The following is an 18,182-nucleotide window of genomic DNA, read 5'->3' as shown; positions in this document are numbered from 1 at the left end:
CTTTAACAACAGTAGAAAGTTTCTTCCAAAACTAGATCACATAGTAATCTACCGGTATATTTTTTTTAATCTTATTGTTCATCTGGACTATTTCAGAGAGTACAAAATGTATTTAGAGTTTACTGGGGTCCCACTGGCCTCTATTTTTAATTACAAAAAAAGGTACAGAACTTTCAAAATTATATTATATTAATGGACTAATTCATAATCAGTTAGGCTAGAAAGCATCATATATTATTAAAAAAATGATTTACTCATTGAAGGGATGGCTATATAAAGTGTCAGGCTTGCCTCAGTGTTCACTCACAAACTAGTCTAAATCTATTCTAAGCCATAGAAGTCACCGACGCGTTGGGACTTCTCTAGTGTTGCTCAAAAAATGGCCAATCTTTGGCCTCACCTCGTCTATGCATTGGCACTAATCTTATTAGCTACCAATGTAGCTGCCGATGATCACAAGCCTTACATTTACGCTTCTCCACCTCCACCACCTTACGTTTACAAATCGCCACCACCACCTCTACACCACAAATCACCACCTCCCTACCACTACAAATCACCACCACCACCTCCACACCACGAATCACCACCTCCTTACTACTACAAATCACCACCACCACCTTCACCATCACCTCCTCCACCTTACCATTATAAGTCCCCACCCCCTCCTTCTCCATCTCCACCTCCTCCTTACGTCTACAAGTCCCCACCACCCCCATCTCCATCACCTCCCCCTCCATATGTCTACAAGTCACCTCCACCTCCATCACCCTCACCACCTCCTCCCTACGTTTATAAATCCCCACCTCCCCCATCACCATCCCCTCCTCCTCCATACGTATACAAGTCACCACCTCCCCCATCACCATCCCCACCTCCTCCATACGTTTATAAATCACCACCACCACCATCTCCATCTCCTCCTCCTCCATACGTTTACAAGTCTCCACCACCACCATCACCCTCACCTCCTCCTCCTTATATCTACAAGTCACCACCTCCCCCATCTCCTTCACCCCCACCTCCTTATGTCTATAAGTCACCACCACCCCCGTCACCTTCACCACCTCCTCCCTATGTCTACAAGTCCCCACCACCCCCATCTCCATCACCCCCACCTCCTTATGTCTACAAGTCCCCACCTCCTCCATCTCCTTCTCCCCCACCTCCTTACGTTTACAAGTCACCACCCCCACCATCACCCTCACCTCCCCCTCCTTACGTCTACAAATCTCCCCCACCCCCATCTCCATCACCACCTCCTCCATACGTTTACAAGTCACCACCTCCTCCATCTCCTTCACCTCCTCCTCCTTACGTTTATAAGTCACCTCCACCACCTTCCCCATCACCTCCTCCTCCTTACGTTTACAAGTCACCTCCACCACCATCCCCACCACCACCACATCCCTACTATTACAAATCTCCACCACCTCCCACTGGTTACTAGTTAAAGTAATCATGATTTGTAATGTTTTGTTTTGCAGATTATAATTTGTTAAAAGAGAATAATTGCTGTTGAAGTAATCAGATACTGTCATTAGGTTTGGTTTATTATTATGTACTTTGGTCCAGTGTCAATCAAGGCGACCTAGTTGAGACAAGTGGGAATAAAACAAAGGTTGAATTCGAAGGACATTGACGCTTTAGCACGTTCTTATGCAAAAATATATAATTTTATTGTAATGAGCTAATAATATATAAGTTTGTGATTTCTTTAATTGGACACGAGTTCCATGCACGTATGAATAATAATGTCTCTTGTAATTCTTTTTCTATAATTGGATCATGTTCTTCCATTCCATTTGTGGTTGACTCTCTCTCTCTCTCTCTCTTTCATATTTTTACTATTTTAGGCAATGGACAATTGCTATAATCGTAATCAAGATCAATAAGATGTATGAACTTGGGAAACATGAGCATAGTCCCAGGGAATGAGGGATGGTTATTCTTGACTTAAAAAATGTTATAAGTAATACTACAATCACAAATTATTTTACAATATTTTGACAAATTATTGTAATAGAAAATTTTTACTGATTCTCATCTTGGTTCACCACTAACATAATTTTTTCATTTACCAATAACTACTGACCATGTCAGCAGTTTATAAATATTTTAGGTTACAAACTTTAATAAAAAAAAAATATGTACTAAGATTCTCTAGAGTTTTTAGTAGAACTACACAGAGAGCTTATAAAATCATATCCATTCATATTGCATTAAGTGGATCGGATTTTGACTCATTGTCAACATTTAACAAATTTTAGCTATTTTAATTTGAAAAATGCTATGTTTATGATATTTTTACAAAAATATTACAACAAATCCTAAATGACTAGTTTGCTTAAATTATAATCCGTAACAATTTGTAGGATTTATTATGGATGTAACATTATTCATTACCATATAGCATCTATTTAACTCACTAATAACGTGAGCAAATCCAATATATCCATTGATTTCAAATTAGATTGATTCGATTTCAAAAACCTTATCCCTAAGAATTTTATTGATAGCATGACAACTAACCAATCGGACAAAACTGTCCACACCCCACATTTGGGTGGACGGCTGAGCCTTCGGCGGCTAATGAGCTTGAACAAAGAGAAGGAAAAATCTCAGAAAAATTCACACCCAAAATACATAAATCTAACATTAATGATTATTGACTATTGATACATGATTCAGGCTATTAAAATTAATTAATTTCTATTCTATTTGTTATTTTATTATCTTTATTATTATTACCAAATAAATTAATAAAATAACTGCAAATACAAATAGGGAAAAAGGGAATGAATCCACTTTTAGGAATCATTCAATATTCAAAATGATTGTCTCAATGTATCATGTAAATTTTTTTATTTTTTATTTTTTTATACAAGATATAATTTCTACTTTAGCATAATCTAAGTATATATGTGTGTAGCTCCCTTTTGGAGACTTGAACCTTGGCCCTTGCCCTCCACACCCCACAAACACTTATACTTGTGGAATGACATTTGAATAGAGAATTAAATGTCATTTATTGATCTTTACATACAATTCAATTAAGATATTGTAAGAAATAATGGTTTTTTTTTTTCTATTCTCTTTTGGTTTGAGAATTGAAGGATTTTTTATTGGGTTAATTCAAAGAAAAAAAGAGATTATAATTACTCAGTCAAAATAAATACAAATATCTTTAGGAACAAAGAAAAAAAAAGTTTGTTATGCTTAATATCTTTAATTTGATTTGTATTTGTCTTAATTCCGCTCTTTCTTCAAGCAACACACAAAATTTGTATTTCGGTTTTCAGCTGTATCCAAATGGACTCTAAGAGTATCAATAAAAAAACGTGTGTGAAAAATGTGTTGGCAGTCTTCCTCCTCACATGCTTGGTGTGTTAAGCAACAAATCTACTTTGAACCCATATGTTGTGATTAATTTGTGTTGATAACGACTGTGCTGGAATTGAGGTCAATCAAAAGAGACATTTTAGAGTTCTTCTAAACAACATCAAAGATTTGTGTTGAGTTGCTCAAATCAATGAGAGAGAGAGAGAGAGATGATTCTATAACTTGAAATTAAAAGAAAGAAAGAAAGAAAGAAAGCTACTTTGTCTTAAAAAAAATGCTAGGTATCAGTGATGACTCTAGAAGTTTTTTTAGGAGGTTATTAAAAAACTTAAATTAAACAAAATTTAATAAAAAGTGAACTTGAAAATTATCGACAAAAAAAAAAAAAAAAAAAAAAACTCAATTCCATGAAGTTTTATAATTTCCTTCTACGAGTTATTTTATTTTGAAATTGTTACATTATAGTTGTAAGTACTCAAAATGTGATAGTTCAAGCCCACTAAGAACAATGATGCTTTATTCTCCAAATTGAGCCCAAACAATATAATTTATGTAGGGAATGGGAATGCAGTCCAAAAGTAGCTTAGGATCAAGCTTTGGATAATGTCTGAAGGGTTCAAAGTGTAAATCTGATTTTGACTCTGTTAAGTATGGTTGATTTTTGTTGGTGTTACCTAATACCTATATATGAATGTAGGCATAGACTATTGTGTTAGTATGAGAGCACTAGTGGTAACTTGTAATACTAATAAGTAATTAATAATAGATTTTTGTTAGTATTGTACGTGAATGTAGGCCTTAATTTGCATGCGCTATACTTAAAAAATAGAGTAGTCAAGTTAAAATTTAATTAAGGCTCCTTATAATTATTTATATAGTTCATTTCTACTTGCTAAACACCTAATTTGAGACTCATCGCATGCCCTTAAAACACACTCATGCATTCCTATCCAACCCAAATCCATTCAAGTCAAGCTATCTCATGATTCACATATGTCTATTTGTTAATGATGCATATTTTTATGATTTTCTCGTGTGATTCCATGTTCTCAAAACAATTTTGAATTCGTTTACAAAGTTTAGTTGAATTTTTACAGAAAATTAGCTGAATTATTGGATATTAGTTTAGCACAAGTAAATAGAAAGATCCTCCTGCCCTCATATGCTCTTATTTTTTTAAAATAATGGACCACGTACATTCAGAATTGGATAAAGGAAGCAAGTAGCTCTTAAATTGCTTAAATACGTTGTGGGACAAGTACCATAAAATTTAAATTAAACTTGACCTACCAGCTTGTTTTTCATAATTTGACCAAGACCAACAAGTACTCCAAAACCTTCGCCAGTTAGACACCATATGTAGTTGTCTTTATCAAATTCATCAATAATCAAAATGTTTTTTTTTTTTTCTTTCTCAACTAGCCTTTCGTCTTCAACTTCAAGTACTGATTAATGAAGGGTACATATATCTAACTGATTGTGATGTGAACACTGGCCTCCAATAATATATCATGACAAGTTGAGAACCATATACATTAACATTAATCTTTAAGTTATCCACCGGCAAGAAATGAAACAAAAAATCTCGGTCTCACTATCGTTTTCCAAAATTTCATGCATATTATTATAAATGATTAGCAATATTTTAATCACCGTTAAGCTCTTGTTAGTATTTGAATGATATCTTAAAATCCACTGCTTCTACAAGGTCTATGTCAAAACTTTTGTTATGCACAACTGATATGAGAGAGAGAGAGAGAGAGAGAGAGAGAGAGAGAGAGAGAGAGAGAGAGAGAGAGAGAGAGAGAGAGAGAGAGAGAGTAAAACTGTGTATTTAATATGATTAATTACAATTGTTATATGTATTTTTTTTTTACAAGATAAAAATTTTACTTTGGTCTAATCTAAATGTATATGTGTGTGAAACTCTCTCCTGAAGACTTGAACCTCGGCCCTTGTCCCTCCACACTCCACAAGCACTTATACTTGTGGAATAATCATTGACTAAAAGTATGCGGTGGTAATTGTACATGTACCTTTAAGTGTGAATACTTTTTTTGTTTGATAGAAAATATTCAAGATGGGCTCAAGATTTATCTAATTAATGTAACTTTTGTCAATGCTAATATTAATACAATTATTTTCTATTGGATATGATTTTTTAATATATTAGGTATATTGTTTTCTTATGTCCCATGCAAAATTGAAAAATGATTAGAAATTAATAATTATTTCATCTATAAAATGTTTAAGTATAAATTACATTTAGACTTCTAAAGTCTACTACAAAACTAAACGAGTTCTACTTGATTTTCATTGTGCCCCAAATTATCAAAATAATTAATACTCCCCCTTTGCCCTTCTTTTGATGATTGAAGTCAACACAAGAAAAGAAATATATCTTTTCTTAGTGATATTCCAAATTAAAAAAAAAAAAAAAGAGAGAGGTAAAAACACATTTTAATACCTTAACTCAGGTAGGTCACATGACTACATGAGTTTAAAATTTATAAAGTAAATTGTAACCAAATGGTCCCAAAAAAAAAAAAAAACTCACATCTTCTCAATGTTCTCATAGCCAAAGGGACTAGTAAACATATATGCACTCTAGTGATCACACATCTACACAAATGACAAAGCAATGCTACCTCCATAGCCAAAGGGTTCTCTGTCATATATATGATCATATTCCTTGTGCTAACAACCACATAAAGCTGAATCCAACCCATTCGAGACCTATTCAAAATCCAAATACACTCACTATTCCACACTATCACCGCTCATATATCCATATATAAAAACAAAACCACAAAGTTATCATTCATACATACTTCATAGCCCTTCAGTTTTCAACCATATATACCTAACTATGGTCGGCAAATCCACAACCTAAATGGCCTACTACGATCCTCATAGCATATTGACGAATTTTGACGTCGTATATCATGAGGGGCCAAAGGGATTATAGTGTTATTTATTTATTTAGATAATTTGAGGGTGTTGTGTATTTTCTCGAAGATCAAGTATAACGAATCTAATTATTTTAATTAATCTCAAAGATTTCAGTGTCTAATTTACGTAATGTTGAAATATTTTTGTAAAATGTATAATAATTTATTTTAAATTTTGATTAAACATTCATTTAAGTGAATATATGAAATTAGCTTTACTATCACTGATAGCATTTTCGTTTTAAACTTAGAATTCAAATCTAAGTAATAATATTTTTTAATATACATCAAATCTAAGTAATAATAGTTTTTAACATTGTTAGGGTTATGTGTTTTGATATTATCAAACTATGCCAAATTATATGTCTTTTATTGAGTTTTGATATATCTTAAAATTGTAATTGAAGATGCAAAATTTGCTCAAGAAAAGTGATTTTTCAGCACATTTTCAGCACATTTTCAGCATGTATCTTGATAGAAGCTCGATACCTCCTCAAAACCTACTGTCTCCTCAATACAAGCTCGATACTACCTCAATACATCGAGCTTTGCAGATCTGCAAAAATCAACAACACGAGAAAACCCATAACTTATTTTTTGAAACCCGAATTGAGATCTGTTTGAATTGATATTTAAAGGACATTAGAAGTCATCTATTAAAAGACTTTTTTAGAGAGAGAGAAGCACTCTATTTATGTGACTAGGGTTTTGTAACCAATTTCTCTATTTCACTATACCTAAAAGTTTCAAAGAAAATCTGAAAATATATACATTGGTGAAGAAGCTGAAGTTATAGCAGCCATCATATACATGTGAAGAAAACCTTCAAGAGGTTCTTGAAGTCAATTGGAGGTTTCAATTGTGATTGTGGGTGGAGCGTTCATATATTAGAGAGTTCAGAGGTCTTGAAGTGGTAGAAAGTTTAATTCTACTATAAGTTCATCTACTGAGATTGTAGAGTTTAGGGAAAAAGGTTTTGTAATGGATTTTAAACTTCTTTTAATTTATTATAGTGGATTGTTTTTTGGGAGGGTTTTCTCCTAAGTTTTTTATTGTGATACTAGTTTGTTTCCTTAGTTTTATTGAATCCTCATATCTTATCTTATTTACTATCTCCACTATGAATAATATTGATATTTGTTTATTTAATCAAGAAAGATTTATAATAGATCTAATTTACAACTTGACTTTAAAACTTGTTAATTCTATAAACCAGGGTTTAAATTTCTCATCAAATATACATCTATTTTCATTCCATTAATTTCATAGCTTAATTATCTTTGACCAAAAACTTATGGAAAATGCTAGAGATAAAAAATATTTTACAATTTTTTTTACAAATTGTTGATGTGGTGAGTTATTATTGGTAAGTGAAAAAAATGATGTTAGTAATCGGCTCAAATGAGCACCCATAAGAATTGGCCAACATACATTTACAATGATACAAACCATTAATTAGTTTTTAAAAAAATAATGAAAATTTTATTATAAAAAAATGAATTAATTAAGAAGAAGAAGCTGTCCAGAAATTGATCAATAACGTATAGTAGACATCATTTACATATGGTCGACGCGTTATATTGGTGCTAATTATAATAACATGCATGGACCAGGCAATTAATATTGCTAGGATAGTTTGCCACTGAGTTTTTGCTTGCGCTTGGTCTGAAACGATCATATATGACCCTTTCTGCAACACAAATAAGAGAATGTTCAAAAGTCCAAGATCAATGCCAATATTTAATTAGTCTAAATGGTCCCAATCTTCAGTGTAATTTTCATTAAAAGACCAACCGAAGACTTTAACAACAGTAGAAAGTTTCTTCTAAAACCAGATCAAATAGTAATATAGTCGTTTTTTTTTTTTTTCCCTTATTGTTCGTCTGGACTATTTCAGAGCACAGGTACAGATAGATTTAGAAGCTACTGGGATAGTGGGATCCATTGGCCTCTATTTTCAATTACAAAAAAGGTACGAAACTTTCAAAATTATATTAATGGGTTAATTCATGATTAGTTAGACTGGAAGCATCATATATTATTAAACAAATGAATTACTCATTGAAGGGATGGCAATATAAAGTGTGAGCCTTGCCTCAGTGTTCACTCACAAACTAGTCTTAAATCTTTTCTAAGCCATAGAAGTCACCAAAGCGTTGTGACTTCTCTAGTGTTGCTCAAAAAATGGCCAATCTTTGGCCTCACCTAGTCTATGCATTGGCACTAATCTTATTAGCTACCAATGTAGCTGCCGACGATCACAAGCCTTACATTTATGCTTCTCCACCTCCACCTCCACCGCCCTATGTTTATACATCTCCTCCACCACCTCCTTACTACTATAAATCACCACCACCGCCTTCACCATCACCTCCTCCACCTTATATTTACAAGTCTCCACCTCCCCCATCTCCATCACCTCCCCCTCCTTACGTCTACAAGTCCCCACCTCCTCCATCACCATCACCTCCTCCTCCTTACATCTATAAATCTCCTCCACCACCCTCACCATCCCCTCCTCCTCCTTATATCTACAAGTCACCTCCACCTCCATCACCTTCACCTCCTCCTCCTTACATATACAAGTCCCCACCTCCTCCATCACCCTCACCACCTCCTCCCTATGTTTATAAATCACCACCACCACCATCTCCATCTCCTCCTCCTCCATACGTTTACAAGTCACCACCACCACCATCACCCTCACCTCCTCCTCCCTATGTCTACAAGTCACCACCTCCCCCATCTCCTTCATCCCCACCTCCTTACGTCTACAAGTCACCACCACCACCATCACCCTCACCACCTCCTCCCTACGTCTACAAGTCACCACCTCCCCCATCTCCATCACCCCCACCTCCTTACATATACAAGTCCCCACCTCCTCCATCACCATCACCTCCTCCTCCTTATATTTACAAGTCACCTCCACCTCCCTCACCATCCCCTCCTCCTCCTTATGTATACAAGTCCCCACCTCCCCCATCACCCTCACCACCTCCTCCTTACATTTATAAATCACCACCACCACCATCTCCATCTCCTCCTCCTCCATACGTTTACAAGTCACCACCACCACCATCGCCCTCACCCCCACCTCCTTATGTCTATAAGTCACCACCCCCACCATCACCCTCACCTCCCCCTCCTTATGTCTACAAATCTCCACCACCCCCATCTCCATCACCACCTCCTCCATCCCCTTTACCTCCTCCTCCTTACGTTTATAAGTCACCTCCACCACCTTCCCCATCACCTCCTCCTCCTTATGTTTACAAGTCACCTCCACCACCATCCCCACCACCACCACATTCCTACTACTACAAATCTCCACCACCTCCCACTGGTTACTAGTTCAAGTATACTAGCTAGAGGTTTACGTAAGTATATTAGAGGTTTACGTAAGTATATTAGATGGAAGCCCTCTTTTATTTTCATTTCTAACTTTTTACCTTAACTCTTTTTTCTTTCTTTTAATTTTACTTTTACTTTCTCGCATCATTAATTTATAATAATAATTTGTTCCATTTTGTTTTGCAGATTATAAATTGTTAAAAAAAAAGAATAATTTCTGTTGAAGTAATCAAATACTGTCGTCGGGTTTGGTTTATTATTATGTACTTTGGTTTGGTGTCAATCAAGGCAACCCAGTTGAGACAAGAGGGAATAAAACAAAGGCTGAATTTGATGGACATTGATGCTTTGGCATGTTCTTGAGCAAAATATATATATGATTTAATTTTAATGAGTTGATAATATGTAAATTTATTATTTCTTTAATTCGGCATGAGTTCCATGCACGTATGAATAACAATGTCTCTTGTAAATCTTTTTCTATAATTGGATCATGTTCTTCCATTCCATTTGCGGTTGACTCTCTCTCTCTCATATTTATACTATTTTTAGGTAATGGGCAATTGCCATGTTCTCAATCAAGATCAATAAGTTGTATGGATTTGGGAAACACGAGCATAATCTTGAGGGAAGGGGGGATGACTACTTTAAAAAAAAAAATAATGCTACATTTACAAATTATTTTACAATATTTTTACAAAATTTTGTTATGACCAACTTTTTACTGATGTTTATCTAGGGTCATAACTAAAATCACTTTTTCATTTACTAATAACCATTTACCACATCAGCAGTTTGTAAATTTTTTTGTATATCTAGCATTACTCATTAAAAAAATAATATAAGTAATGCTACAATCATAAATTATCTTACAACATGTTTACAAACTGTTGTTGTAACCAATTTTTACTGGTTCCCATCTGGATCCACTGCTAATATCATTTTTCACTTACCAATAATTACTCACCATATCAAAGTTTATAAAAATTTTAATTTTAAATTTTTACTACAAATTATGTACTAAGATTCTCTAGGGTTTTTAGTATAACTATGCCTTAGATTTATAAAATCATATCTATTTATTTTGAATTAAGTGAATCGGATTTTGGCACATTGTCATTATTTAATAAATTTTAATTATTATAATTTGAAAAATGTTACGTTTACAATATTTTCACAAAAATTTTACAATAAATCCTAAGTTATAAATTGTTATTTGTGGAGAAAAAATAATTTCAATAGTAGACTTAATTATAACCAGTAAAAATTTGCCACATAAGTCGTAGAATTTACTGTAGATGTGATATTATTCGTTACCATATAGCATCTATTTAACTCACTAACAACGTGAGCAAATTATCTATCCATTCATTTCAGAGTAGATTGATTTGATTTCAGAAACCTTATCACAAAGAATTTTATCGATAACATGATAGCTAACCAATCGGACAAAATTGTCCACACCCCCACGGCTGAACCTTAGGCGGGTCATGAGCTTGAAGCCTAGAACAAATAGAAGAAAAAATCTCATAAAAATCCACACCCAAAACACATAAATATAACATAAACAACACACCAAGTTTGTACTCAAGTCCTGATCAAGCTAAGGCCTAAGAGTATCAATTAAAAAATGTGTAGGCAGTAGCAGTACTCTTCCTCCTCACATGCTTGGTATAAGCAACAAATCTACTTTGATCCCTCCCATGCTGTGATTAATTTGTGCTGATAATGACTGTGTTGGAGGCGAGGTTGATCAAAAGAGACATTTCGAAGTTCTTCTAAACGATATCAACGATTTGTGTTGAATTGCTCAAATCAGAGAGGAGAGAGAGAGAGAGAGAGAGAGAGAGAGAGAGAGAGAGAGAGAGAGAGATGATTCTATAACTTGAATTTGAAAACATAAAAAAGAGAGGAGAACAATAAAAAGCTACTTTTTCTTTAAAAAAATATATACGCTAGGATGGCTCTCAAATTTTTTTTAGGAGATTGTTAAGAAACATAGATTAAAAAAAAATTTAATAAAAAGTAAACTTGAATTTATCAAATTGTTTATACAAAAAAAAAAAATAAAACTTAAATACATTAAGTTTTATAATTTCCTTCCAATGTAGGCTCTAAAATTTTTTACAGCATAGTCATTAAAAAACCTGAATTAAACAAAACAAAAATATAATTTTTATATACTGACATCACAAAAAAACCCACAAAATATATAAAGTTTAAATTTTCTTTCTATGACTTCTTATATATTGAAATCATTGTCTGATATTTTTATTATCAATATTATTAGCTACATCTTTTTTAATGAACACAACGAAACAATTATTAAACTATTGATCTCCCATTTAATTTCTAACATCTTGCTTAGATATGTAATAATATAAACAAAATGCATAATCATTTTTTATGATTTGTTCCAACCAATTTTTGTATTCCTTAAACTAATTAGGATTAATTGACTCAATGCTCTACTAATTTCTTTTTTAGGGAAATCGTGGCCAAGAGGTTGTCAAGAACCTCTTTGTAAGATGAGAAATTAATTTGCTCATAGCCTAGGATTTAAAAGAAAATGATTCAAGTCAATACAAATTTGCTTAGAAGGTGAATCTTGTCATAGAAGTAATTTTCTCATAAGAAAATTATTCATAGTACTAGCAAAAGAATAAATGACAAACTATAAGTTCATCATTTAATATATTCAAAATAAGCATTCAGCCATTATATTAATCATGTTTAATAAAGTATTCAGGTATTACTTTAGTGCATATTTGTGCATACGAAATGTCACATAAATTCATCTAGCAAACACTAACAGACTAATTTATTTGAAAAGGTGCATTTTTTAGGGAAAAAAAACAATTTTAAAATATGCATTTTGAAATCACAATTTAAAAAATCAAAATTAAACATTTGATTTGGGCTAATTTGTATTTGTTTGGGCAATTTTTGAGAAGTACTATGCCCATAATATTATTACAACAAATTCTAAATGGTAAATTATTACTGGAACAAATTTGAACATATTTTTGAAATTACCTTTTTACTCATTAGTAATCTACAACTTATAATTTATTTGTGAAAATGTTGTGAATATAGCATTTCTCACAATTTTTTGTTTCAATCTTCAATGGATCAAAATTTTGGAGAAATAGCAATTTATTTTAGAAAATTGCAATTTTGGAGAAATAGAAATTTTTTATTTTAGAAAAAAATAGCAATTTTAAAATATGCAAATTTTATTCTTAAAGGGCTAAAATTTTTATTTATGATGTTCAAGTTTTTACTTAGGGTGGTCAAGATTTTTTTTAGGGTGATCAACAACCAATATTAATTTAAAATTTAATTTTTTAAGATATATAAAATAAAAAAGTTCAAGTCAGGTGGTCACATAACCACCCTAATTAACAAGTATAGCTGCCCCTATTTCCTTCTACGAGTTTTTATTTATTTATTTTGAAATATTTACATTATAATTCATTGTCGGTTGTAATTATCTATTATCAATATGCTTAGGTGTCTCCATTTTATTTTGTTAAGTTCATATAGCATTTTTTTTTATGCAATCGTTATTATTTTTATAAAAATATATTTAACTAAATGACAAAATGTAACCCACTGGGACTATATTATTTATTGATCCACATAGTGACACATATCCATATATAAATATTATACTAAGTCTTTACTCAACCAATCAAATACTCGAACAATTACTAACTTTTTTTTTTTTCTTGAATAACTAACATAAATAACACCCTAAGTGTTTAATTGTTATATGGTTTTGGACTAGACTGATAATCTATGATCTAAGTGTAGATATATATATCTGAGGGTAAAATAGACTAACAGAAAATATTTTATTTTGAAGTCAAGAGGTTCAAATAGACAATGGAAAAGTACACCATGTTTCCGTAACATGAGTCTTCCACCTCACAGGAGTCTTCCACCTCACATGAGGGTGGACCCCTTATAATCATTTATATAGTTATGCCACCTACTCAATGACTCGAAAATTTTAGAAGTATAAATCTGATTTTGACTTTGTTAAGTATGGGCGATTTTTTTTTTTTTTTTTGGTGTTACCTAATACCTATATATGAATCTTGGTATAGACTAGTGTGTGAGTATGAGAGTACTATTTGTACTAATAATAAGTAACTAATAGATTTTTGTTGGTATTGTACGTGAATGTAGGCCTCTGCATGCACTATACTTGAAAAATAGAGTAGTCAAGTTATAATTTAAGACTCCTTATAATCACTTATATAGTTCATTTCTACTTACTAAACACCTAATTTGAGATTCATCACATGTCCTCAAAACACACTCATGCATTCCTATCCAACCCAAATCCATTCAAGTCAGGCTATCACATGATTAACCATAAGTCTATTTGTTAATATTGCATATTTGTATGATTTTCTAGTGTGATTCCATGTTCTCAATTTTTTTTTGAATTCGTATACAGAGGTTTGTTGAATTTTTACAGAAAATTGGTTGAATTATTGTATATTAGTTTAGCACAAGTAAATGGAAAGATTCTTCAGCCCATGCATATATGCTCTCATTTTCTAAAAATAATGGACCACATTCAGGATTGGATGAAGGGAAGCAAGTAGCTCTTAAATTGCTTAAATAAGTTGCTGGACAAGTATCTTAAAATTTAAATTAAACTTGTTCTTCATAATTTTGTTGTTAAGCACACATTGACCAAGACCAACAAATCCAAGACCTCCACCAGTTAGTCTCTATTAGTACACCTCCAACCTAGCTAGTAGCTGTCTTTAGCAAATCCATCGATAAACAAAATGTTTCTTTTCTTAATTAGCATATCGTCTTCAAGTACTGATTAATGAAGGGTACATAATATCTAACTGATTGTGATATGTACACTGGCCTCCAGTAATATATATCATGATAAGTCGAGAACTATATATATTAATATTATTCTTAAAATCCACCGGCAATAAATGACAAAAACTATCTCGTTCTCACTCTTTTTCCAAAATTTCATGCATATTATTAAAAATGATTAGCAATATTTTAATCACCGTTGAGCTCATGTTAGTATTTAAATGATATCTTAGAATCCACTGCTTCTACCATGGTCTATGTCAAAACTTTTTTAATACACAAGTCCTTGCCTAAAGAAATCACTTCTATTCTCGGGGACCAATGAGTGTTAATTAACTTTTAAATCAGATAATATTTCCCTCCTTAATTATTAGTATAGGGAGTATTCATATTTAACTGTGTATTCAATATGATTAATTACAGTCTTATATGTAACTGTGTAAGTGTGAATACTTTTTTGTATGATAGAAAATATTTAGGTCGGGCTCAAGTTATGTCTAATGTAATTTTTATCAATGTTAATATTACACTATTTAATAATTTTCTATTGGATATGATTTTTTAAAATATCACATATATTGTTTTCTTATGTCCCATGCAAAATTAAAAATTGATTAGAAATTAATAATTATTTCATCTATGAAATGTTTAAGAGTAAATTCATTAAGACTTCTAAGGTCTAGTGGTCTGCTACAAAACTAAACACGTTCTACTTGATTTTCATTTTGCCCCAAATTATCAAAATAATTAATACTCTCCCTTTGCCCTTCTTTTGATGATTGAAGTCAACACAATAAGAAATCAAACATATCTTTTCTTACTAATATTCTAAATTCAAAAATGAGGTAAAACACATTTTAATACCTTAACTCTGGTTAGGTCACATGAGTTTAAAATTATATAAAGCAAATTGTAACCAAATGGTCTTAAAAAAAAAAAAAAAAAAAAAAAAAAAAAAAAAAAAAAAACCTTACATGTTCTCAATGTTCTCATAGCCAAAAAAAACTAGTAAACACATATATGCACTCTTGTAACACATCTACACATATGACAAAGCAATGCCACCTCCATAGCCAAAGGGTTCTCTATCATATGACATATTCCTTGTGCTACAACCACATAAAGCTGAATCCAACCCATTCGAGACTTGTCCAAATACACTCAATATTCTACATTGTCACCGCTCATATATCCATATATAAAAACAAGACCACAAAGTTATCGTTCATAGCCCTTCAATGTTCAACCATATATACCTAACTATCGTCGGCAAAAATTCTCTGGTTTTTTTATTTTATTTTATTTTAAATTTTAATCTTTTTTATTGGGAATATTCTACGTCTAGTACATATTGACGTTGTATGTCATGAGGTACCAAGGGGAGCACGTGTTAATTATTTTAATAATTTGAGGGTATTGTGTTTTTTCTTGAAAATTAGGTATAATGAATCTAATTTTTTTAACCTCAAAGATCTCATCATCTAGGTGTGCAATTTACGTAATGTTTAAATTTAATTTTTCTTTATATTTCAAAAGTATGCACAAAACTTAGTTAATTATGCATAAAAAAAATAATATTTTATGAGTAAGAAGCTTAACATGCATGTTAAGAATACAAAATATATGTAAATGAACGATAAGATTTAAAAAAAATATTAATTTGATAATAAGTTTTTTTTTTTTTAGAGAGTTTCAACCTATATGGTGTTCGCTTTTGATAATTGTTTTTATTATTAAACCAAGACACCAATCAGTTTTTAGTATAGGCAGAGATTGAACTTTAGATCTTTTATACAACCATCAAAGACTTTACTAGTTGAGCTAACTGGAACCCACATAATAAGTTATTTAATTATATAACATTAAAAAATAATTATATTAGGTATTACCTGATAATGTGTCTAAAAAAAATCGTTTATACCATGTATTAAACTAGTAGAATGTGAAAAGAAAAGATGCTATAAATTATAAGATATATCTTATTGAAACAGAAGTCAAATAAGATATATTCAACACATGCTTACGTCTTTGAAAGCTTCTTAATTTCCCTAGATATATACATTGTTATCATCTTGATGATAAGTAATTTTTAAATGCACCAGCTTCTATTTTGTCGGCAATGGATCTTAAGCTCTCTCTCTCTCTCTTGAATAAACAAGAAAGAGTCAAATTTTACCTTTATTAGAGCGGTGATTATCTTATAAGACCATGAAAACATGATTGGCAGGTGGGTTTAATAAAGTTATAAGATTTTTGGGTTTCATAAAGTTGACTAAAATGTTTAAATCTGAAAATGCAATATCAATTTGCCGACGTGCTGAATGCCTAAGTGGCTAACCTTTTTTTTTTGAGAACCAAATGCCTACTTTTTTTGGAAATGCCTAACTTGATTTAGGATAACTATTAACTATGCAGGAAAAATTAAAAAATATAATAGAACATGTTCCTATTAAGTCAATGTTCCATGTCACTTTTGGGATATTATATCCAATACTTTCATATATTCAACATAATTTTTTTCATTTTTTTTAGAAGAAACATAATATTTTTTTTCATTTGATCAATGATAATTAAAGCGACCATGTTCATTGGTCTGACTTCGAATAAATTTAAAATTTAATTCTAGGATACCTTTTTTTTTTAGGAAAATATTCTAGCATACCTAGCTAGATGATAAATTTTTTTTTTCGAGAAAAAAAATCATAATTCATACCACTTTTCCCCAAGAAAAAGTTAGAAATGTTCTTCATTCATTCTTGATGGATAGGGGGTTATGCATTGTTCTTGTTTCAAGGCATAAATATACTAGATTCAACTAGAGGGCTCTTGTGCCCATCATCCAAAGTTAATACTTGAAATGAAATGGAAAAAATATATATATATCTTTAAAAAAAATATTATGGCTTTACAAATTGGACACTCCATTGACATATACCAATACAAAAATGCTTTATTGATTGAAAAGATCACACAATAAATTCTGAACCCCGAACCTCAACCTAATTCACCCTCTAAACACAATTACTATTAGCTAATAAATTAAATTGTGAAATCTGATCACACAGTCAGGATGGCCGAGTGGTCTAAGGCGCCAGACTCAAGTTCTGGTCTTCGAGAGAGGGCGTGGGTTCAAATCCCACTTCTGACATTTTGTGTTTTCCTTTTATTTTTTTTATTCGTTTATGGGATTTCTATTTATATATTCTTTTATACATCTAAAGTCAAGTATTGTATCGTATTTACCAACTTTTTTGGATACGCGTTTACCAATTTTTATTTATTTTTTATTTTTTTGGATATGCCTAAAATGGGTTTCTAAAAAAAGAAAAATAAAAAGGATATGCCTAAAATATTGTTCTTTCACTTCTTCTTAATTATAATACATTTAAGTCAAGTGTCATAATTAAAATAAATAAATAAAAAGTCTAAGTCATGCAATATTGTACCAAATTTTTGATATGTCTAAAATATTGGCATTTTCGAAGTAATAAAATCCCATTGGAAATCGTATCCAAAAAAAAAAAAAAAAAAAATCCCATTGGAAAACAGTAATAGTAACAGCTCATGAGAACAATTCTTATAAAGAAAAGTGTTTTCCTTATTTTATTGATGAGATTCAACTCTTCAAGCTTTAAACCAACGTCGCAAGGAGTCGTTTTCGGTTTTCATTTTCCCTCTGCT

The 18,182-nt window shown here is 31.7% G+C and overlaps 1 protein-coding gene and 1 non-coding gene across 2 annotated transcripts; both read left to right on the top strand.

The window, feature by feature from the left end:
• The first annotated feature begins 307 nt into the window (after positions 1–307).
• Positions 308–10,154, top strand: LOC142606520 (uncharacterized). The gene is made up of 4 exons (XM_075777853.1): positions 308–1,449; positions 1,576–1,621; positions 8,436–9,673; positions 9,834–10,154. Exons 1-3 carry the CDS (start codon positions 380–382, stop codon positions 9,645–9,647), a joined length of 2,328 nt encoding a protein of 775 aa, XP_075633968.1. The 5' UTR covers positions 308–379; the 3' UTR covers positions 9,648–9,673; positions 9,834–10,154.
• A 7,411-nt stretch (positions 10,155–17,565) lies between these two features.
• TRNAL-CAA (transfer RNA leucine (anticodon CAA)) lies at positions 17,566–17,649 on the top strand. The gene has a single exon. It is a non-coding gene; the product is annotated as a tRNA-Leu (tRNA).
• The last annotated feature ends 533 nt before the right edge of the window (positions 17,650–18,182 follow it).

This window comes from Castanea sativa, chromosome 8 (genome assembly GCF_040712315.1).
Source record: "Castanea sativa cultivar Marrone di Chiusa Pesio chromosome 8, ASM4071231v1".
In the NCBI taxonomy this organism is placed as follows: Eukaryota; Viridiplantae; Streptophyta; class Magnoliopsida; order Fagales; family Fagaceae; genus Castanea; species Castanea sativa.
Note: the sequence above shows the minus strand (reverse complement) of the source record. Positions and strands in the feature narration are given on the sequence as shown.

Bases quoted from the DNA above. Each gene is read 5' to 3' on its own strand.
- LOC142606520 (XM_075777853.1), top strand. From the start codon at position 380: ATGGCCAATCTTTGGCCTCACCTCGTCTATGCATTGGCACTAATCTTA. The intron at 1,450-1,575 runs GTTAAAGTAATC...ACTTTGGTCCAG, and splicing joins CCACCTCCCACTGGTTACTA to TGTCAATCAAGGCGACCTAG. The intron at 1,622-8,435 runs GTTGAATTCGAA...TCTAAGCCATAG, and splicing joins CAAGTGGGAATAAAACAAAG to AAGTCACCAAAGCGTTGTGA.